Raw genomic sequence first — 17,480 nt, 5'->3', positions numbered from 1 at the left:
GCAATCATGTCTCAGGGGTTTTAGTAGAAAACACTTTTCAAGCAGACATAACAAGATCAAACTTCCATTTTGTGGCACACACAAAATATAATTTTAAGGGTATTTGCCATCTACAGTCCTTTGGCATAGACTTATTAGTGGTTGCAAATAGTTCCACAAGCCACACTCAATATTTTTAGCATCTATGGCATTAAATCAAGCTCTGAGTGTTTTATTGTCTAGAATGCTGTCTGGCTGTCCATAATTTTGTTTTGCAAGGATTAGCCCAAGTGTTTAAGAGGAACAGTTGTAAAAGTGAATAATCTGAGCAAAGGAGTTTTTTACAGCAGAACGTGAAGGTTCTGAAATAGAACTAAATAATGGAAATGGTGACACATCGCTGAAGGTCATCCAGCAGCATGGGCAAGAGCTCCAATGAACCCACAGAGAGCTGACCTTTATAAATAACTATTCCTTTTTAACAGCTATCTGCCCATGGGAAACAACACATCAATTTCACAGGGGAATTTGGGAATGACATATAACATGGACATGGTTCAGCGGCCTTCAGCTGTTATCTTTCAAACAAGAATAAATATCTGACAGGAATGTAGCACGCAACTTCCACAATCTTGGCACGTGGTCATGAGCACGATGGCAACAGAAAAAAACCTAAACCCGACACCATTTCATGCCATGTTGAGTTGGGCGCCCTAAAAATCTCTTTTTAACATTTATTTTAAAAGTAATCAAACAAACTTTTTGGGTCATTTCAGTGGCAGAAAAGCACACACAGCTTTCTGAATTGCCATGTACAAAAAGTAAGATTGATATCAACAACATGAAGAAGAGAAGAAGAATAGTAACAATTATATAAGAATCTGACTATCTTTTAATGTAGGATCCCAAACTACTGCACAGACACAAAAAAATGAAGTTACACACTATCACATTGAGTTAGATATTACCATATGCATTAAGAAAAAAAAATTAAAATAAAATGAAAGTATTTCTTAAGATTTGTTAAGATGTTAACATGATGTGCTAAGATCACAGGGGCCTGTAAAAAAGCAAAGTACTAATTATAAATTGTGTTTTTCAACTATTGTCCAACACTGTAAATTTTACCTTTGTAGACTTAAGATACAATAAAAAAGGGGGATATTTGTGCTTGAGGACACGTGAAGATGAGGAATCTACTGCTACATAGGTATAAGCACCGTGTGACATGCAAAAGTAGTGAGAAGCCTTGAGAATATGGAGAACATGTTATTACAAGTTTTGTTTAGACTATCACATAACTATTTATGTATTTCTATCACAAAAGATGCAGAGGAAACTCCAGAGCAATTTTTTTAAAAGGCAACACTGTGTTTCTTAATGTTGGTTGGATCAAAGAGCAGAGAATCCAACACAGGAATATACAGGAGATGAGAAAAAAATTACTCCGAGATAGTGGGAGGGAGTTAATAAAACCAAAACTGCTGGTCTCATCACAAAAGCATCATAAATGCTCAGAAGGCCAGAGCAATAATATCTTCCACTGACAAGCTGGAACTCAGTTTCATACAAAACCACAAGTTTGGATACAAAGCAAAAGCGCCATTGGGTGTTGACTAAGCAGTAGACAGAAAAGCACGGGCTCCCGGAAACAACTTGGAAGGGTCCCGTGAAAAATTCTGCTGTGCAGAGGAAAGACAAGTTGTAGGGAGGTTTCTGTTCAACCGCAAATAGGCAAAAAAATTTTCTCCTGGTCTCTAAGCAGGAACCAGTTCTCCACACCACACCCCAGTATGTATTAATCTGAAAAACTGACTATGCTGGAAGTGTTGGACATACCTACTAAAATCACTATGCCATACCCCAAAAAGGGCAGGGGATCCTCCTTGCTCACGTTGGTTCTGGCTTCCACATAAAGTTCACATTTAGCTTTACTGAGAACACTGCTGCAGTAAGATGTATTACATCAGTAGTAACCATACAAGAAATACCACCAATACGTGAGATCAGTATGAATAATTACAATGGATTTGAGAGGGTGTTTGGTTTCATTCCAGGTTTTCCCTTTGCCAGGACAAAACATTAGCACATTGTTTTGTTGTTTCTATGTTTAATGCTTGGTAAGAGACATTTGATTACAGAGTAAGTCTTCAAAACAAAAGAATAAGCTAAATAATGTGGACAACATGCTTGTCAAGTTCCCAATAAGTAGGGTTATAATTATATTTTCATTTCATAGAAAGTGGCCCTGACAATGTGTTCAAAACACAGTCCTGACACATAGGTTCGTTCGTCCTGGCTCTGGATGATCAGTGTCTGATTTTCTGCCAGTCAGTTGACTTCTCCTTATCTTTTTATCACTCACGTGAAGTGCAAACTATCACTATGAGATCCATGAGTGTAAAAATAGATTAAAGGATTCGTTATTTTATAATTTGTTAATAAAATGTCAGAAATAATATACAAAATAAAACATACCGTCCTGTGAATATGGGCACTGAATAGTCCATGGCTTCGTTCTCTTTGTCCTCAGATGTCAAATTCTGTTTTGCTCTCTTTGCTTTGGGACTCATCTTATAGGATTGATCTTCAATCATTAAATTAGAGTTTTTCAGTCTGAAATAAAAATTATGTTGTTAAATTGAGGAAAAAAAACTGTTAAGAAGAACTCCAAAATACAATTAAAGTACTAAAATATGTTGCTGTCTTGCTTTATAAGCAAGAGTTTATAAATTTTTATAGCCATAGCTTCAGAGTTATTAAACACATAACCAAATGTACTTTTAACAAACTCATCATTACAAACATACCACTGATGCCCCTTGATATTAAATCTATAGAGAAAATAAACAATATACCTGATAGAAATGTACATTTAATAGCTCTTGGTTTGGGGCTTGGAGAGTTCATATATCCAGTTTTAATAGATCCTGAAGTCACTGAGATTACTGAGTAATTCTGAAGAATGCATCTGAACTCATAACCTCTACATTTCCAAAATTTACAGTTCTGAAATTGTCTGGTTCTGAAACAAAATGGTGGTGTGCAAATATATCCAAAGTAATTATGCATTTAAGTTTCTCTGTAGAAATTGTACAGCAGAGTCACCAGTGTTGCCACTTCCACTGCTCTCCCAAACCACTCCAATCCAGTAGAAGTGAAGAGCTGAGTGAAGTAGCACCATTTAACATAGCACAGAGAAATGGAGAATGAGTGGAAAGGAAGAAGAGCAAATCAGAGGGAAGGTTGCCCCCCCCCCCGTCAGCCTGGGAGGGATTCTGAGGACTGCGAAGCATATTTGAGTCAATCATTTTAGGTTCATTTTTGACATGGTTGCAACTTGTGTTAGCGAAGCTCCAAACACTTTCATTCTCCTTTCCCAAAGCAACACATATCTAACTCCCAGATCTATGGAATATGCTAATTAGTTGTCAGCCTTTTATAAATCCCCAAAGTTTATTCATCTCTGTTGCAACATCACCACATTGATGGTCTGGACATTTTTCTACACAGCATAAGCTCACCACTTACATGTTCAGATACAGGAGCAGAATTAAGGCACAGAGTTTCTCAGAAAGGCTCGTTATCCCAGCCATGTACCACTATCAGGGATTGTCTTTCCTCCCTTACCCTGGATATCTTACACAGCATGCTGTACACATATAATCAAAACTCACGCTAGCACTGGGTCCCTGAGAATGTTACACATGTATAATGCAGCATTACAGATATTATATCCTTGGGCTAATGTTTTCCTTAGGCTGTATCCCTGAAAAAGTACCAAGATTCAGAGGTGTCTCCAACACAATAAAAGTGCTTAATTTCCCAAATATGTAGTAATAATCTATTCATTGAGATTGTGTGTAAGATCACACTGGTCCAGTTTCATTCTCCCGTCTTTATTTCCTTTGTTTCTTTGTGCCCATCCTTTTGCTCAGACTGAGTTCTCTCCCTACACAGTCCCTGCTAAATCAGTCTCCCATTCTCTAGTTCTCTTAATGTCTTTCCTAATGTAACTTTTTATCCTTCTCCATCTAGTTCCTTGCCTTAACGTCACATCCCCTCCCACATCTGCTTTCCAGCCCTCATCTTTTTGCCCTGCCACTTCCAGCACTGTCAGCAAGAGTTTCCTTTCCTTTAGTTCCCATCTCATCAGGCCCAACTGTATTCAGCTTGCCTGGCATTGCAATGAGGCAGCCTCTCTCCTCTGTGTTCCCAACTGTCAAAAAGAGCTTGATACAGAGGGTAAAAACAACCACGCACTGATTCTCCTTCCTTCCTCCTTTTCCTGTATCCTGGTTTCCATGTAAAGAAAAGCACAGCCAGTGAGGGCCTGTGGTACACACTACAGGACTGAGGCTAAGGCTTTTCCACGTTAGGCACCAGTGAGTCAGCCAAGGCACAGATCACGTCTACAGTAGAGAGATGTTGTGGGATCTGACACCAGGCACTGGTGGAAGGGTGTCCAAGAGAGGCAGATCCAGCTCTAGGGACAGAAATCCATGCAGAAAACACTTGGGCACAGTCCAGAGAGTACTATAAAAAGGATTTTGTGAAGCAGGATATGCAATGGCCTCACTCCTGGATTGGACAATGATGTGGTACAATCACTAGGGCAAACCACAAATGTACTGGGAGAACTCATCATCAAATAAGTGATGTGAAACATCAAAGGCAAACTACTTCCATTACTTTTCATAAGTGACCTATAGTCTGTGAGGAGCTGCCATTCTTTACTTAGCAGATGACTTTTATTCCTGTCCTATTTTAAAATGGGACAAACCTAGAATTTTGACACTGACTGCCATCAGATTTCCTCAGGGCTTTAGGCAGGACCTTTTGGAAGGCTACTTGATTCCTGGTTGTTTCTAGATCACGAAGGAGAATGGTACTATTTGAACTTAAGTTAAAATGTCAAGAAGTTTCTATTTTCATAAAAGTAGTTGAAAAATGTGGTAAAACTTTCAGCTCAGGCATTTACAGTGTTGTTAAATCCAGACTAGCACTTTGTTCCTAAAGGAGAGTTTGGCCTTGCTGACAGTTTAGTTTTCATATACAGTCCAGATTATGCACTTGTGTAGGGAATTAATGGGGGGCATGCCATCACTCCCATCACTCCCTGCTGGCATTATGCTGATGCAATTCCTGTATGATAGTGGGGATTTCCTATCTTTCACTTACAACACTCTAAAATTATTTGAAAAGGAAAGAATAAGACTTTCTATAGGCTGTCTTGGTTTGACAGTTGTATTTTTTACTTAAACACTCCAAGTGTTTGAAGTTGAATATCTCACCTTCATTTTTTCTGCCTTCCACATCTCACTTTACAAAAATATCTCCAAATATCTCCTGAATCCTTCAGATTAATGCCAGAGATCTTTATCATAATGAAGCCTGAGAAACAGAAACAGAACTGGGACTTTTACTGAGGTATGATGACTAGGATAAAACAGCATACATGCACAGCTGATAGTCACTCACTTCTGAGTTTGCTAAACAATGTCTCTTCATTGAGGAACTTTTGCTGCAGACACCTGATTATTTTCTAGGTTATTACTCCTGGATCCTTCATGCTGTGGCATCCCTTGGTCAGTTCTTGTGTGTATGTTCTCAGGAACAGGAAATCACCTTTCTAGATGTCTTTTCCTCTCCTTTCCCTGGAAGTGGCAGCTGAAGCAAGAGTTGTTGTGCTGTCTCCTAAGAGCAATACTTTGGAGTGGTACAGGAGAGAGAGCACTCAGCTATCCAAAGTGCATATAATAACTGTGAGCTGAATAATGGATCCATGTGGATCCTCTAATTATCTGCTATTCTCAGATTAATAACACAACACTCCAATCAATTTCCTTCAGTCATTTGCTCTTCCAGAAAGTTGATCTGGACTAAGGAAGACATTGCTGAGAAGTGTTCCATTGAATATTGCTGGTGGTGCTTTTAGACCACTTTCCAGTTCCTGGTCAAGAACGGGTAAAAAGAAAGTTAATGGAGAGTAAAGTCCCTTGATAAAACCTTTTGGTTTCAAGTAAAGACCTAGGGACATCCTGAGCCAGAGGTTGCATCCTGGTTGTAACAGTGAGCTTACAGTTTTGTATATGAAAGTGGCACTTTCTTTTGAACCTGTTTTTATCTACCACTTTATAATCTCTTCTGTGCTTACATGCCACACTGGGTGAAAAATTTTCTTTCTTTACTCTCTGCACATCTATCACATCACTCATTAACATCACTTGCACACGTTCGCCTCTTTTCCAAGGTAAGGGCCCCACGGTCTTACCTTCCCCCAACAGAAAGCATTCCACACCTCCTCCTACCCTCTTTGCAGATATCTGATCCTTTTCTAGTTTCAGACTGTACATTTTGAGATGAGATGATCAGAACTGCACCTGGTATTTCAACTACCATCATACCTTGGATTAAAACACTGGCACAATATGCTTTCTGGTTTATTTTCGCTTTCTTTCACAGTTCTTCCTAAATCTCTAATTGCTCCATGACCACACCAGAGCACCCAGCTGGTGTTTTCAGAGTAACTATAAAATCTTCTTTAGAATTGCACTGCATAAGCCATGAGTTGAAATAAATAAATTTGAAGCAGCAGAAAATGTTTCTCCTTTCCAAATCCTGTCATTTGCTTTTGATCAGGTAGAGCTATAGGAAGGTTAGTAGAAATGCATATTCAAATAGAGTTCTTTAGATAGGAAAACAGATTAAATGCTATTCTATCATGAGGTTTATTTCCCTGTTTACCTTTTGTGTTATTACTGTTTCCTACTGTACAACACAAAACCCAAATCCTGTCTACAACCATTATTTAGGTGGTCCAAAGGAGGACTCTGCTTTCTTGAACCAGATTCTAAAATCTTGCCCTTTATTTTAAAATGTTCCAACCTTTTACCTGATATGTGGAACAGAATCTCCCTGGAGGAGAAGGAGCAGGGTATCAGCGTTCTCTAGTTTCATATGGAGGAACAGTACCATGACCTTTTAACATCTTTCAGCCTCATTTGATATGCCTAGCTAGCATATGTATATTTATTTCCAGGTCAGGTACTATCTGTATTGCCTTATCAAGGTTGGTGGTCCAAGCCTACTGTCCTCATTTCTTGGTGTTTTTTCAGCATGTTAAAATATCAATGCCAGCATTTTTCTACTTTCTCAGTAGAGTCACTGAGTTGTAAATGCTAAAGTCATGTTCTGCAGAGATGCAAAAAACAGATGCTATTAGCTTTTCCCCCCTAGTCCAACAGAGAAACTAAAGACAACAACATTATGCAGGGCTTCTGAAACTCCCAAAAGAGGTTTTGTTTTGATTTCTTATTCTCAGACAGAGATTATATTATCACTGTCCTTGTTACTGTGCATGAAGAGACAGAGTTCCCTCCCTGCACAAAGAGAGTCTGCACCCAGTGAAGGTAGAAATTGTCTGCCAGAATGCTCCCAGGGCATGGTGCCAGAATGTGTTCTGGGAGCAGACCACAACACCTTAGTTATTTCAGTCCTGCATGAAAAGGCACCTGTAAGCTCTTTTACACCACTACAAAATCATGTCCTCAGCATACTTTTGTTACATCTCTCTCTCACTTTATTCCAACAGCATAAAGAAATGGTGGCATGTCTGTACCAGCTGTAGCTGCTGGATGAGGTCCATTAGCCAAGAGGCATTTTCCAGGCTGTCTTTCTAGCAGATACTTCTTTCCTAATACTCTGTGTTTTAAATTTACTCACTTTACAGAGGAGATAGTGGATTGACAAACCCAGTTACAGGAAGGAAAAAAAAAATAGGATTTTCTGAGAAGAGCTCTTTAAAGGTAGCCTTTAAAAATGAGAGATGGGCTCCAGTAGCTATATTAATTTTAAGTTGTTGACAGATTTGTCACAAGTCCAGGCAATATTGCTGGCAATAATCATTCTGTTCCCTAACACAGCTTCCACAACAATTTTATTTGAAGGGGAATTGTTTCCACATAGCAGGTCTCATTAAAATAAATTCCATGCTTGACTATGACGTCTGGAGGCCGCCTTCTTAACCCTCACCTATAATAAACCAAAGGATGAGCAGTGCCAAGATCATGGTCCTCTCATGTTTCTGAAAGTGTATTATTTACCCAGCCCTGTCATGATCCTGGTTACAATATTGCTCAGAAGAACATTTACTCTCACTGTCTGGGAGTCTAATTAATTGTAAGTTAGTATGGCATCTCTCCGCTGTCTGGCTGGTTTACTTGAATTACACCACATCTTCTTTACTGTTTTATTTGACCTGTAAAATACATGCAAACATCTGAGCCACACTGGTAACTTCTGTTTTCCCTCTAAGCAAGTGTTTGGCCCTTTTGGTAGTAGATAATCTGTCTGTGACACAATGGGATTTTCTGATGTTACTAGACAGAAAAATAACACATGGAAAAACAGTGAAAGATCGAGCAAAGGCAGATGACTGAGCTTCCCAAAAAAGAGGTAAACGAGTTTAATCCCGAAATCCCGTTTGACAGGCCTGTAGTGCTATAAAGCAGCTTTTGCAATCTGACTTAAAGCTTCTCAGAAACACATGGAGGATGGAGCGTTGCTGTTGAAAGTTTTCCCACAGGAGCCAACCTGCCCATGCTGGCATCCCCTGAGGACTGGATAGGGAAGAAGATGGATGGCCACAACATCGGATTAAGCAAGAGAGCTGCCACCCCTCACCTGCATAGATGTTGCCCACACCTCAGGGGAAGCAGCACACTCCCCTTCTTCTGCCTCTGCTGAAGCCAAAGAAGCAGTGTGTAGCTACAAGCAGTCCTGGGAGCTGGTGAGGAGGGCTGGGTGTGAAGGGGCAATCTTTACACAGTGAGATGCACTTTCTTATAGGAGCCAAGGGTTTTGCAGTTTTGCAAACTGTAATCAGCAAAGCTGCAAGATTGCATACTTGCTCTTGCTTTTGCCAGTTTTCATTTTTGTCCTTTTACTTCTTCAAGCTGTCATGGTGTGAAGAAGACTTGAAATGTGGGGGAGGAGAGTCTACTTGCACCCGGAGATTTTTTTGTCCTCATGAGAAAGCAAGCTGTGGCTCCTTCAAGCTGTCTATGTCCACGCTCTGGGCATTTTCCACTCAAGTGGGACCTCAATGTCAGAGAATTGGGTCCAGATCAAGGTCTTGCAGGTTACCTAGTCCCTAGTCCTTCTCCACTATTTTCCCTGTGATAAAATCCTCACATAGCACAATCTGCACATCAACACTGTTGCTTCACGAACACTCTTCTGTACGGTGACTACAGAAAAGGACACAACTTAGATTTTGCAAAAATACTAAAGTATAGCAGAGGCTACTTTATATCAAAATAAGAAGTGACCTGAATAAAAGCTTATTATTTGAATTTTCCTGTTGGGCTTGTTAGTGTTTATCCACAAAACTGTATCCATTATACATAAGTGTATATTTGACATTACTATCTAGTGATACTCAATAATCAACTGTTAGCTGAAAAATTTTGCCTGGATTTGGATTCATGTGTCTATTCTTGTTTCAAATGAACATCACTTGAGGTCATTTAGATATTTATATTCAAGGCCCCTTCTACTTCTTAAAAATTGAAAAAAATTGAAGACCCATTTCCTTTTTATTGTTTTCTTTTTTTTTTTTCCTGCACCATTACTTTCATAGAGGTGAAAACAGAAAGTTTTTCATTTGCCCGATTTATTTTAGTAAAACTTTTTGTTTCCATGTTACTTCTTGAAGTGTTTTAGGCCATCTGGGGAAGACAGCACAAACTTGGAAAGAGTTACTTCAAATTGGCACTACATTTAACTGTAGAGTCACATTGTTTGTTCCACTTTACCTCTTGCAAATTGCAAAAAAACGGGCTGCAAGAACAAAGTAAATACTAACATAAAGGCGATATTAACCATAAAACCATATTAAAACCATATTAAATATTGAGATTTTCATTCAGAAACATATCCTCTCATATGTTAATTAAGTTTTGTACAAGAGAGATTTGAATCACAGGTGTCTAATCTCTAGAGCCCTCATCTTACATAGCAGCATCTTGTTTCTCAAGCCTCCAACACAATGACAGGACCACAGAAAAGAAAAAGAAGTTACAGCTGAGAAATTCTTATCTCTGATTACCAGGATAGCATATGAAACTACTGGCAAGTTTTGTACTATGGAGTACTATATGTGCAAATATACTATTTTAAATCAAAAGCTATTATCTTGAACAAAACCTAAGGAAACCTGGAAATGTTGTAAGTTCTCTCCCAGTCAAGCAATTTCATTTCTTTTAATGTTACTTTGCTGACATTAGAGTTCTTCTTATTCAAAATATACAGGTTTCAGAAGACACTCATGTGACAACTGAAGTGCTTGTAACTGGTACTGAGAAACAGCTTTTTTGAATAATAATTTTTTACGACTTCAAGTAATGTTCCTATTTTTTATGGGAATCTTTTCTGTAACAAGAAGGAGGCTTTGGGTTAGGGACAGCAACAGACCACAGACATAACTGCATCACTGAAGAAATTTGGGATATTTTGCCCTACACAACTCTCTTTGGAAGCATAACTCTCAGTCTCAGCACCTCCAGTTTGCTTCCCTTCACCAGCAGATTATAAATGAGGTTCTCACTGCTTCACTAAGTGGTTAATTATCTGCGCAAGTGAAATTGTTTCAACAGCAAAGACTGGATATTACCCAGCCTGAGACAGTCAGCTGTAGAATCATAGAATCATTAAGACTCTAAGATCATCAAGTCCAACCATTAACCCAGCATTGCCAAGCACACCACTAAACCATGTCCCTAAGTGCCAGCTCCACATGTTTTTTGAACATTTCCAAGGATGATGATTCCACTACTTCCCTGGGCAGTCTGGTTGACAAGTCTTGATCAGTTCTTCTAATGATACTCTAAATTTTATATTAATATAACAGCAAGCAGATGTTTTGGGCTATAATTTGTTGATCATTTCCTTTGTTGCTAACAGCTGTTCTAATCTTACTTTAATACTCTCCTAATTTCTGTAAATCTCTGAGATATATGCATACAAATAATATAAGGCTACTATATCAAAAATGTTCTCCTAATGTAATTGCTTAAGCAATATTTATAATCTTAAATAAGCAGAAAAACATGGCAGCTAAGCATAGCTGCTCTTCTCATGCAAGATGGACACTTGCTTTGGATATTCCTGCTTTGGAAATAGTATGCCTCAACCAATATACAGTGTGTAAATTTCAATTTCTTGAATCAGTCAGCATAAAAGTGAAATTGTTAGGGCAAAGAAGAATTAATGATATATGGACAGGTCAGCTCAAACTTGCATGAACAGCTTTGAATCCTTTTACTGCTTCATCCTGGTCAGGTAAGAGACAGCATCAACCCAAAAGCTGTCTCAACGCTTCATATTAAATTCAGCTGTTCTAATATGGCTAAACAACTTGGAAGGAGAGGTGGCTCATGCCTAATCATTTTGGAACGTGAATATGTCATTATTCAGCCACACCAGCATTGCCAATGCTCTTATTATGCCAGTCCAACCATCACACATGAATTAGTCCAACAAACTAAGCTGACCACAGTCCTTGCCATTCCCAAAGCCAAACGAAAGACACCACACGAGGAAAACACATTAACATCGAGCTACAGGGACAATTTATGTGGAAGAGGAGTAGAGTTTGCCATTGATTTCAATGGGAGTTGGTTGGACATTTTTGTACTGGAACACTGTTTCAAAGATGGATCTACTTACCCTAAACTGTAGGCTTCAGATCCCAGCCTGTAGGCTGCAGCCAGCTTGTTGATGGACTGAGATGCATGGCTGTAGGCAGCTGAGCTCCTGCTGAGGGATTCGGAGTCAAGACTGTAGGCAGCAGATCTTTTGCTTTGTGCAGCAGAGTGATCATAGGCTGTGGATCCATAGCTGTAGGCTGCCGACTCCAGGTCGTAGGCTGAGGAGCCATGACTGTATGCTGCTGAGGAGTCGAGGCTGAAGCCTGCTGCAGAGGCATGGCGATAGGCTGCAGAGCCCCTGGCATAAGCTGTGGATCCTTGAGCATAGACAGCAGCTTTACTCTTTGTTTCCTTTTGGTACTGGCTTACAGTGGATGTCAGTGCTTTATGGCGGTACGCACGGTCATAGTGCTCGTGGTGCCTTTGGTAGAAAGGTAAAGACATCATGGGTGTCTGCTAATTTTGCTTTTCACTGCACGCTCTGAATGTTAATAAACAGGATAGTGTCTGAAAAAGAACAGATCAAACATGAGGACTATTGTCAAGGAAACTCCTGAGTAGCATACAAAGAATACGTAACTTCATACGAACTAACACGGTTTGTAAAATCAACTGCAATGAATTCAGGGTTATCTTTTCATGAGGTGACCAACTTTCAGATAGATTCATCTTTAAATTTCAAGATGCTCATATATCATCCATCATGACCAGAAACCTTTACACTAATATGTCCCTTCATTTGTAGTTGGCCTTCCTGTTACTGCCAACTATTCAAGTTTTACGTGCTTAACTTCTCCACTCATTACTGCAAACTAATGAAACTTTGTGTCCCTGGCTTCTTCAGAGATAGTGTAAATAATTTTGTTCAATTACAATACAGTAATAAATTATTTTAAAGCCGTGAGCAATTCCAACAAGGTTACATAGGCTGAAATAAAAATATATGAACATTTCATTATTTTAATCCAATTTTCAGATTCAATTTAATATTCCAGTTAGTATTTTAACAATGAATAAAAACATTAGGATTGAGAAGGCTGTCAGTTTTCCTGTAAACGCGCATATTACATTGCTTATTTTGTATGTAATACTAGTGTTCAATTTAAAAGGGCTTATCATACCTTCACAGTTTAATCAGGGATACAATCTATATGCAGTGGGTAAAATAATATCATGCTCCTTAATCCAAATGAACCCTTTTTTTAACCTAGAATGTCGTGTTCAAGATTGTCAAGAAACTTCCTCCATAAAATAGCCCCATCTAAGTTTCAGTTTGCACAGTCATCAGTGGATTGTCTTGCAGTTACTTGTACTAGGAAATTTGATCAGGTGAGAGGTAGTTCCCCTCTCAAAATGGGAGGAAGGTTGAGTGCAGAAAGGATTTCCCTTGTTTGTTTATTTTTAAGCTGTCAATTCAAACTCTATTTTGCATTTGTTTTATTTTGCTGTTGTTAAAACTGACTTTTTCTTATTTGATATGCACGTTTGCCTCTACTAATCCACATGATAACCTTTCTGTCTCTTCTCTTTAGGCTTACAACATGTCTAGGAGTATCCCTGAAAAGATACCTGATTATTAGTAGAACGATTTTAAAAAGATCCAAAAACAATGGTGAGAGGTGTTTGTTACTGGGTGTTTAAATATCAATCACAACAATAAGAGACTTGTTCTGCTTCTTTTTTAATTCATCCTAATGAAAAAAAAAATCTAATTTTTTTACATAAAATACACTTACAGAACTGGAGAGCAACCATGACTTCATGAAAATCAAGATATTTGAGTGGGCCTGTCCTGTACAGGGCCAGGAGCTGGACTTTTATGATCCTTATGGGTGCCTTGCAGCTCAGAATATTCTGTGATTCTGTGGGTTTTTTCCCTATGGTTTTTATGCTTCCTATATTTCAGTCCTTGTCTTTTTCTTTAGTATTTGGTTCTGACAGCAAGTCAAGAAACTGTAAACTATTTTCTTTAATAACTGATAAGGTACTCACCCTAACCAAGATAAATTATGAAAAATCAAAACCAAAAAAACCCAAGCAACCAGTCAAAAAACAACAAAGAGGAAAATTTGCAGGGTCTCTCAAGGGAGATGTTCTTTGTAGGATAACAGAGTAAATAATTTGTTTGCAGAAGGTCAACAAGTGAGAAACTCATTTCAGAAGACTTTATGTAAAAGAAAGTGATGATATCCTCATCACAGTGAAACAGTGACTTCAAGGAGACCAGTTTATGCATTTCCTTTATTTTTATCTAAGGAATAGGGAGGAATGGGAAAGTATTAGCTCACTGTTCTCTATGGTAAAAAATGATGTTCCTCTTTAATTCCCTTTTTCCTCGTGCTATCTATTTTTTCATGTCAGTCTAAAAGAACACAATTATTCTGTCTAGTATCATTGTTTCTAATACTTGTCAATAGTTTGTGTTGCTATTTATTTCACTTTGTTAATTACCAGTAGAATATAATTTCTCTCATTTTTCCTAGTTTCAGAAGATTTATTTTTCTTCATTTTTCTTCTTTGCTTTCTCTCCCAGATCTGGTGAGCTAGGTTTAGGATTTGCAAGTCGTGGTGATCTCTGCTGAGCAATGTTAAGGCGTATGGATTAGTATTGTCTTGCATGCTGAAAGGGAAACGAACATGAGAACATCCTGTTTTCCTTATGCAGAGTACCACAGTTGTCTCCTTTTGTCTTCACCAGCTTTATCTGCAGCATTGGCTCGATTCATCACACAGGCACAAAGCCATTCAGTCCTGTTGCTCAGGGATTCCCACAAACCTTTCAGGCTTCGAAGTAAGGAAGGTGATCTAAAACCACAAGCTCTGTATTTGTTGCCCTTTAAGAAGTTAAATGAGGCACTTCATCTACATCTTATCAAAAGAACAGGCTAACACGTACAAAGGAAACCTTTTTCTTTCAAACTCATAAGGTCTGGACTTCACTGTCCTAAGGATTAAGAGTCTACCATAGGAATAAGAACTAAGGCAGTAAGGCAGGACCTGAGCACAACGTCATCTTTCCTGGTTCAAATCAAAGATCGACACTGACTCACATTTTATAAGAGGAAACTCCTTTTATAGGTATTTTATCACACTATGAGTAATGTTTTATATTTCTTCTGAAACATCAAGAATTGCTCATAGGTCAGAATAAGTTGGTTACACTAGTCTGATCAGAGTGACACTGTCAGAGATGACAAAAACTCAGACCCTTCTAAGAACTTTGCTCCTATTTAGAGCACTGTGTGATTATCAGATTGACTCTCATCTCTCAAGTTTTATAAAATCCATGCTACCTACACCCACTTTGACTGTGTCCATTAACCAGGCCCCTTCAGTGTGATGGCAACACTTCCTCTCAAGCTCTGTGTAGCATTTCATATCTGCAGAGCTTTGCCTACAAATTTTAGTGGCCATAGTTAGGTGAATATGCAGTTTTTGGAGCTACATGTTAGCAGTTATTCAATTGAATTTTTAAAATGACTATTGAGCAGACAGACAGTTCTGTACTTGTCCATAGGTCGTAGCAACACACTAAAGGAAGTGATTTTACTTGTCTTAACCTACTGCACTGTTTACCAGTCTATGTAATTGTTTAAGGATCTACTCCACAAATCAGTGAAATAGTGAAATAGATTAAAAAAAACCAACTCTGCTGAGAAGGAAAAAAAAAAAGATAACATTTCCTTCAGCTCAGTCAATGGCTTTAAAATCACAAGACATCCTATGCAACTAGAAAATATTTAGGTTATTTACACATTTTGTAAACCCAAAGGAGGTTACATGACAAACTCCTCCTGTATCTCAGTAAGCCATGCTTCATTTGAGAGTACTGTGACAGTATATAATAATAGCTGAGTGATAATAAAAAAGCTTTTGCACTACTTTGGTTTTTTTCACAGCTGAATCCTCAGATGTTTTCAGTTCGTATCCACAAGTCCCTCAAATAACTGCTGAGCTTAGAAGAATAAAGGGAGCTCGGCATTACAGATTCAGATTAAAAATAATTGAACACATAAAGCCTTCTGGCATAAAGAAACACTTACCAGGACCCAAATGAATGGCAGCAAATGAAATAGCTCTCAAGTGGTGAATAGCACAAAAATACAGCAACAATGAAGCCAGCAAAGAAAGAGGTAGTTAGGATGAGGGGTAAGGACTAGACCTCAAGGTCCAGAACAAAAATAATGCCTGCAGTCAGTGGAATGTCAGAGCCCCAGTCCATACCTTTTATGGCCAGGGGGATGCTATAAATATAACATCGAAGAGGGAGAGAGACAGAGACAGATACCGATACCCTGTACTATCTCTGTGCAAAGACATGATGACAGCAGCTTCAAACTGAGAGTTCTCCCTTTAAAGTATCTTCACTAAATTCTGTAAAGAAAGAGCATTCCAATTCAAAATTATTTCTAGGAACTTGTTTCCTTACTTAAATCAGATTTAGGAGAACAAAAAAAAGTATTGTGTCATGAGGAAGAAACTAAGGAAGACCAGTTCCTGTATTGATTTTGCCATGGTAAAAGAATGTGAATATTTTATGGGTTCCATTTTTTTTTTTTAATGCCGACCCAAGGTATATATAATACAGATATTTCTGTTTAATGACAATCTAGCAAGACTCTACAAAGCCATACCATGTGTTACAATTCAATAAATATGTATTTTCTTTGTTCTGTTGACAAAGTGTTACTTTTTTATCGTCTTTTTTAAGATAAAATACTACATTAAGAACATGACCTCATGAGGCATTTAAGTAGATATAAACAATGCATCTCCAAGATCCAACTTTTTGTTTCTAAATTAAACCGTTACCTCTAGGAATAATTAATAGGCTTGTCTTCTTTCACAGAATCAAAGAACATGCTGAGTTGGAAGGGATCCACAAGGACCATCAAGTCCAGCTCCCAGCCTTGAACAGGACCATCCCCAAGAGTCACACCATGTGTCCAAGAGCACAGAAATGTGCAATCAATGTCCCTGAATATTACATCAGAACAATTTCTATCACCTGAGATCTAATAGGTGGAATGCACTGTGACATCACTGCAAATACATATTTTGCTCTACACTGTAAATTTAGCTTTCAATAAAAGTGATTAGTCCATTTTATTTTGTGCATTTGCACTTGACAGAAATATTAACCCTCTCAGTTCTGTTATAACCACTTTCCACCACTCTGGCCATGCAACACAACTGAGAACTTTCCAGATCCTCCTCCCCTGCTGGGGTCATCCCCCTTATGGGTGTAACAATAAGGTCTGGATGAGGCCAGCAGGTCCCAGGCTTTTCTCTACGATGGTTCACCAGTATCTTCTTCCTCACCTCATTGCCTTGATTCTACCGGAAATCCCTTCATTGTCCCCACTGGCTACTTGTTCCCTGTGGAGCTGCTGCTTCCTGCCTGATGCTGCACTATGGAGTAAGTTCACAATCCTCTTCATCTCCCACACTGGGAGCTGCTCAGCTACACTCAGTGTGTGGGCTTTCGGTCGTGGCTCCTGAGGACAGAAAGTATGGCCAGCAAGAAGTTGTACAGTCATAGGAACTGTATCATGGCTCAGGAAACTGGCCAAACCTGCAACAGGTAGAATGAAAAATGGGACGCTAATAAAAGCTTTTCTTCCCCCAGAGTGCTGTGCCAATGGCAGTGCCACTGAGCTGTATATTCTGGGCTATAATGTACACCTTTCATTAGAGAAGATAGGGGTTTCAGTGGATGGACTCCTGGATTCTATTACAAATTCCTGATTCACTCCTTCACAGTGTATCATCTCTACTGACACCTTAGAA

At 38.7% G+C, this 17,480-nt stretch overlaps 1 protein-coding gene across 2 annotated transcripts in view; it reads right to left on the bottom strand.

The window, feature by feature from the left end:
* The window catches only part of MYOM1 (myomesin 1), an 82,183-nt gene extending 66,307 nt beyond the window's left edge, over positions 1-15,876 (bottom strand). Inside the window, exons 1-3 of one of the 2 annotated variants that reach the window (XM_051774668.1) lie at positions 15,734-15,876; positions 11,710-12,197; positions 2,458-2,595 (exon numbers count right to left, since the gene is read on the bottom strand). In XM_051774668.1, coding sequence (XP_051630628.1) covers positions 2,458-2,595; positions 11,710-12,137 — 566 coding nt within the window. In that variant the 5' untranslated portion in view covers positions 12,138-12,197; positions 15,734-15,876. The remainder of the gene's footprint in view (positions 1-2,457; positions 2,596-11,709; positions 12,198-15,733) is intronic. The other variant, XM_051774664.1, reaches the window with a different exon arrangement.
* Between the last annotated feature and the right edge of the window lie 1,604 nt (positions 15,877-17,480).

This window comes from Manacus candei, unplaced genomic scaffold, assembly GCF_025592945.1.
Source record: "Manacus candei isolate 608988 ecotype Guabito, Panama unplaced genomic scaffold, ASM2559294v1 h1tg000008l, whole genome shotgun sequence".
Lineage (NCBI taxonomy): Eukaryota > Metazoa > Chordata > Aves > Passeriformes > Pipridae > Manacus > Manacus candei.
The sequence above is the reverse complement of the archived record's forward strand: the minus strand, read 5'-3'. Positions and strand labels throughout refer to the sequence as shown.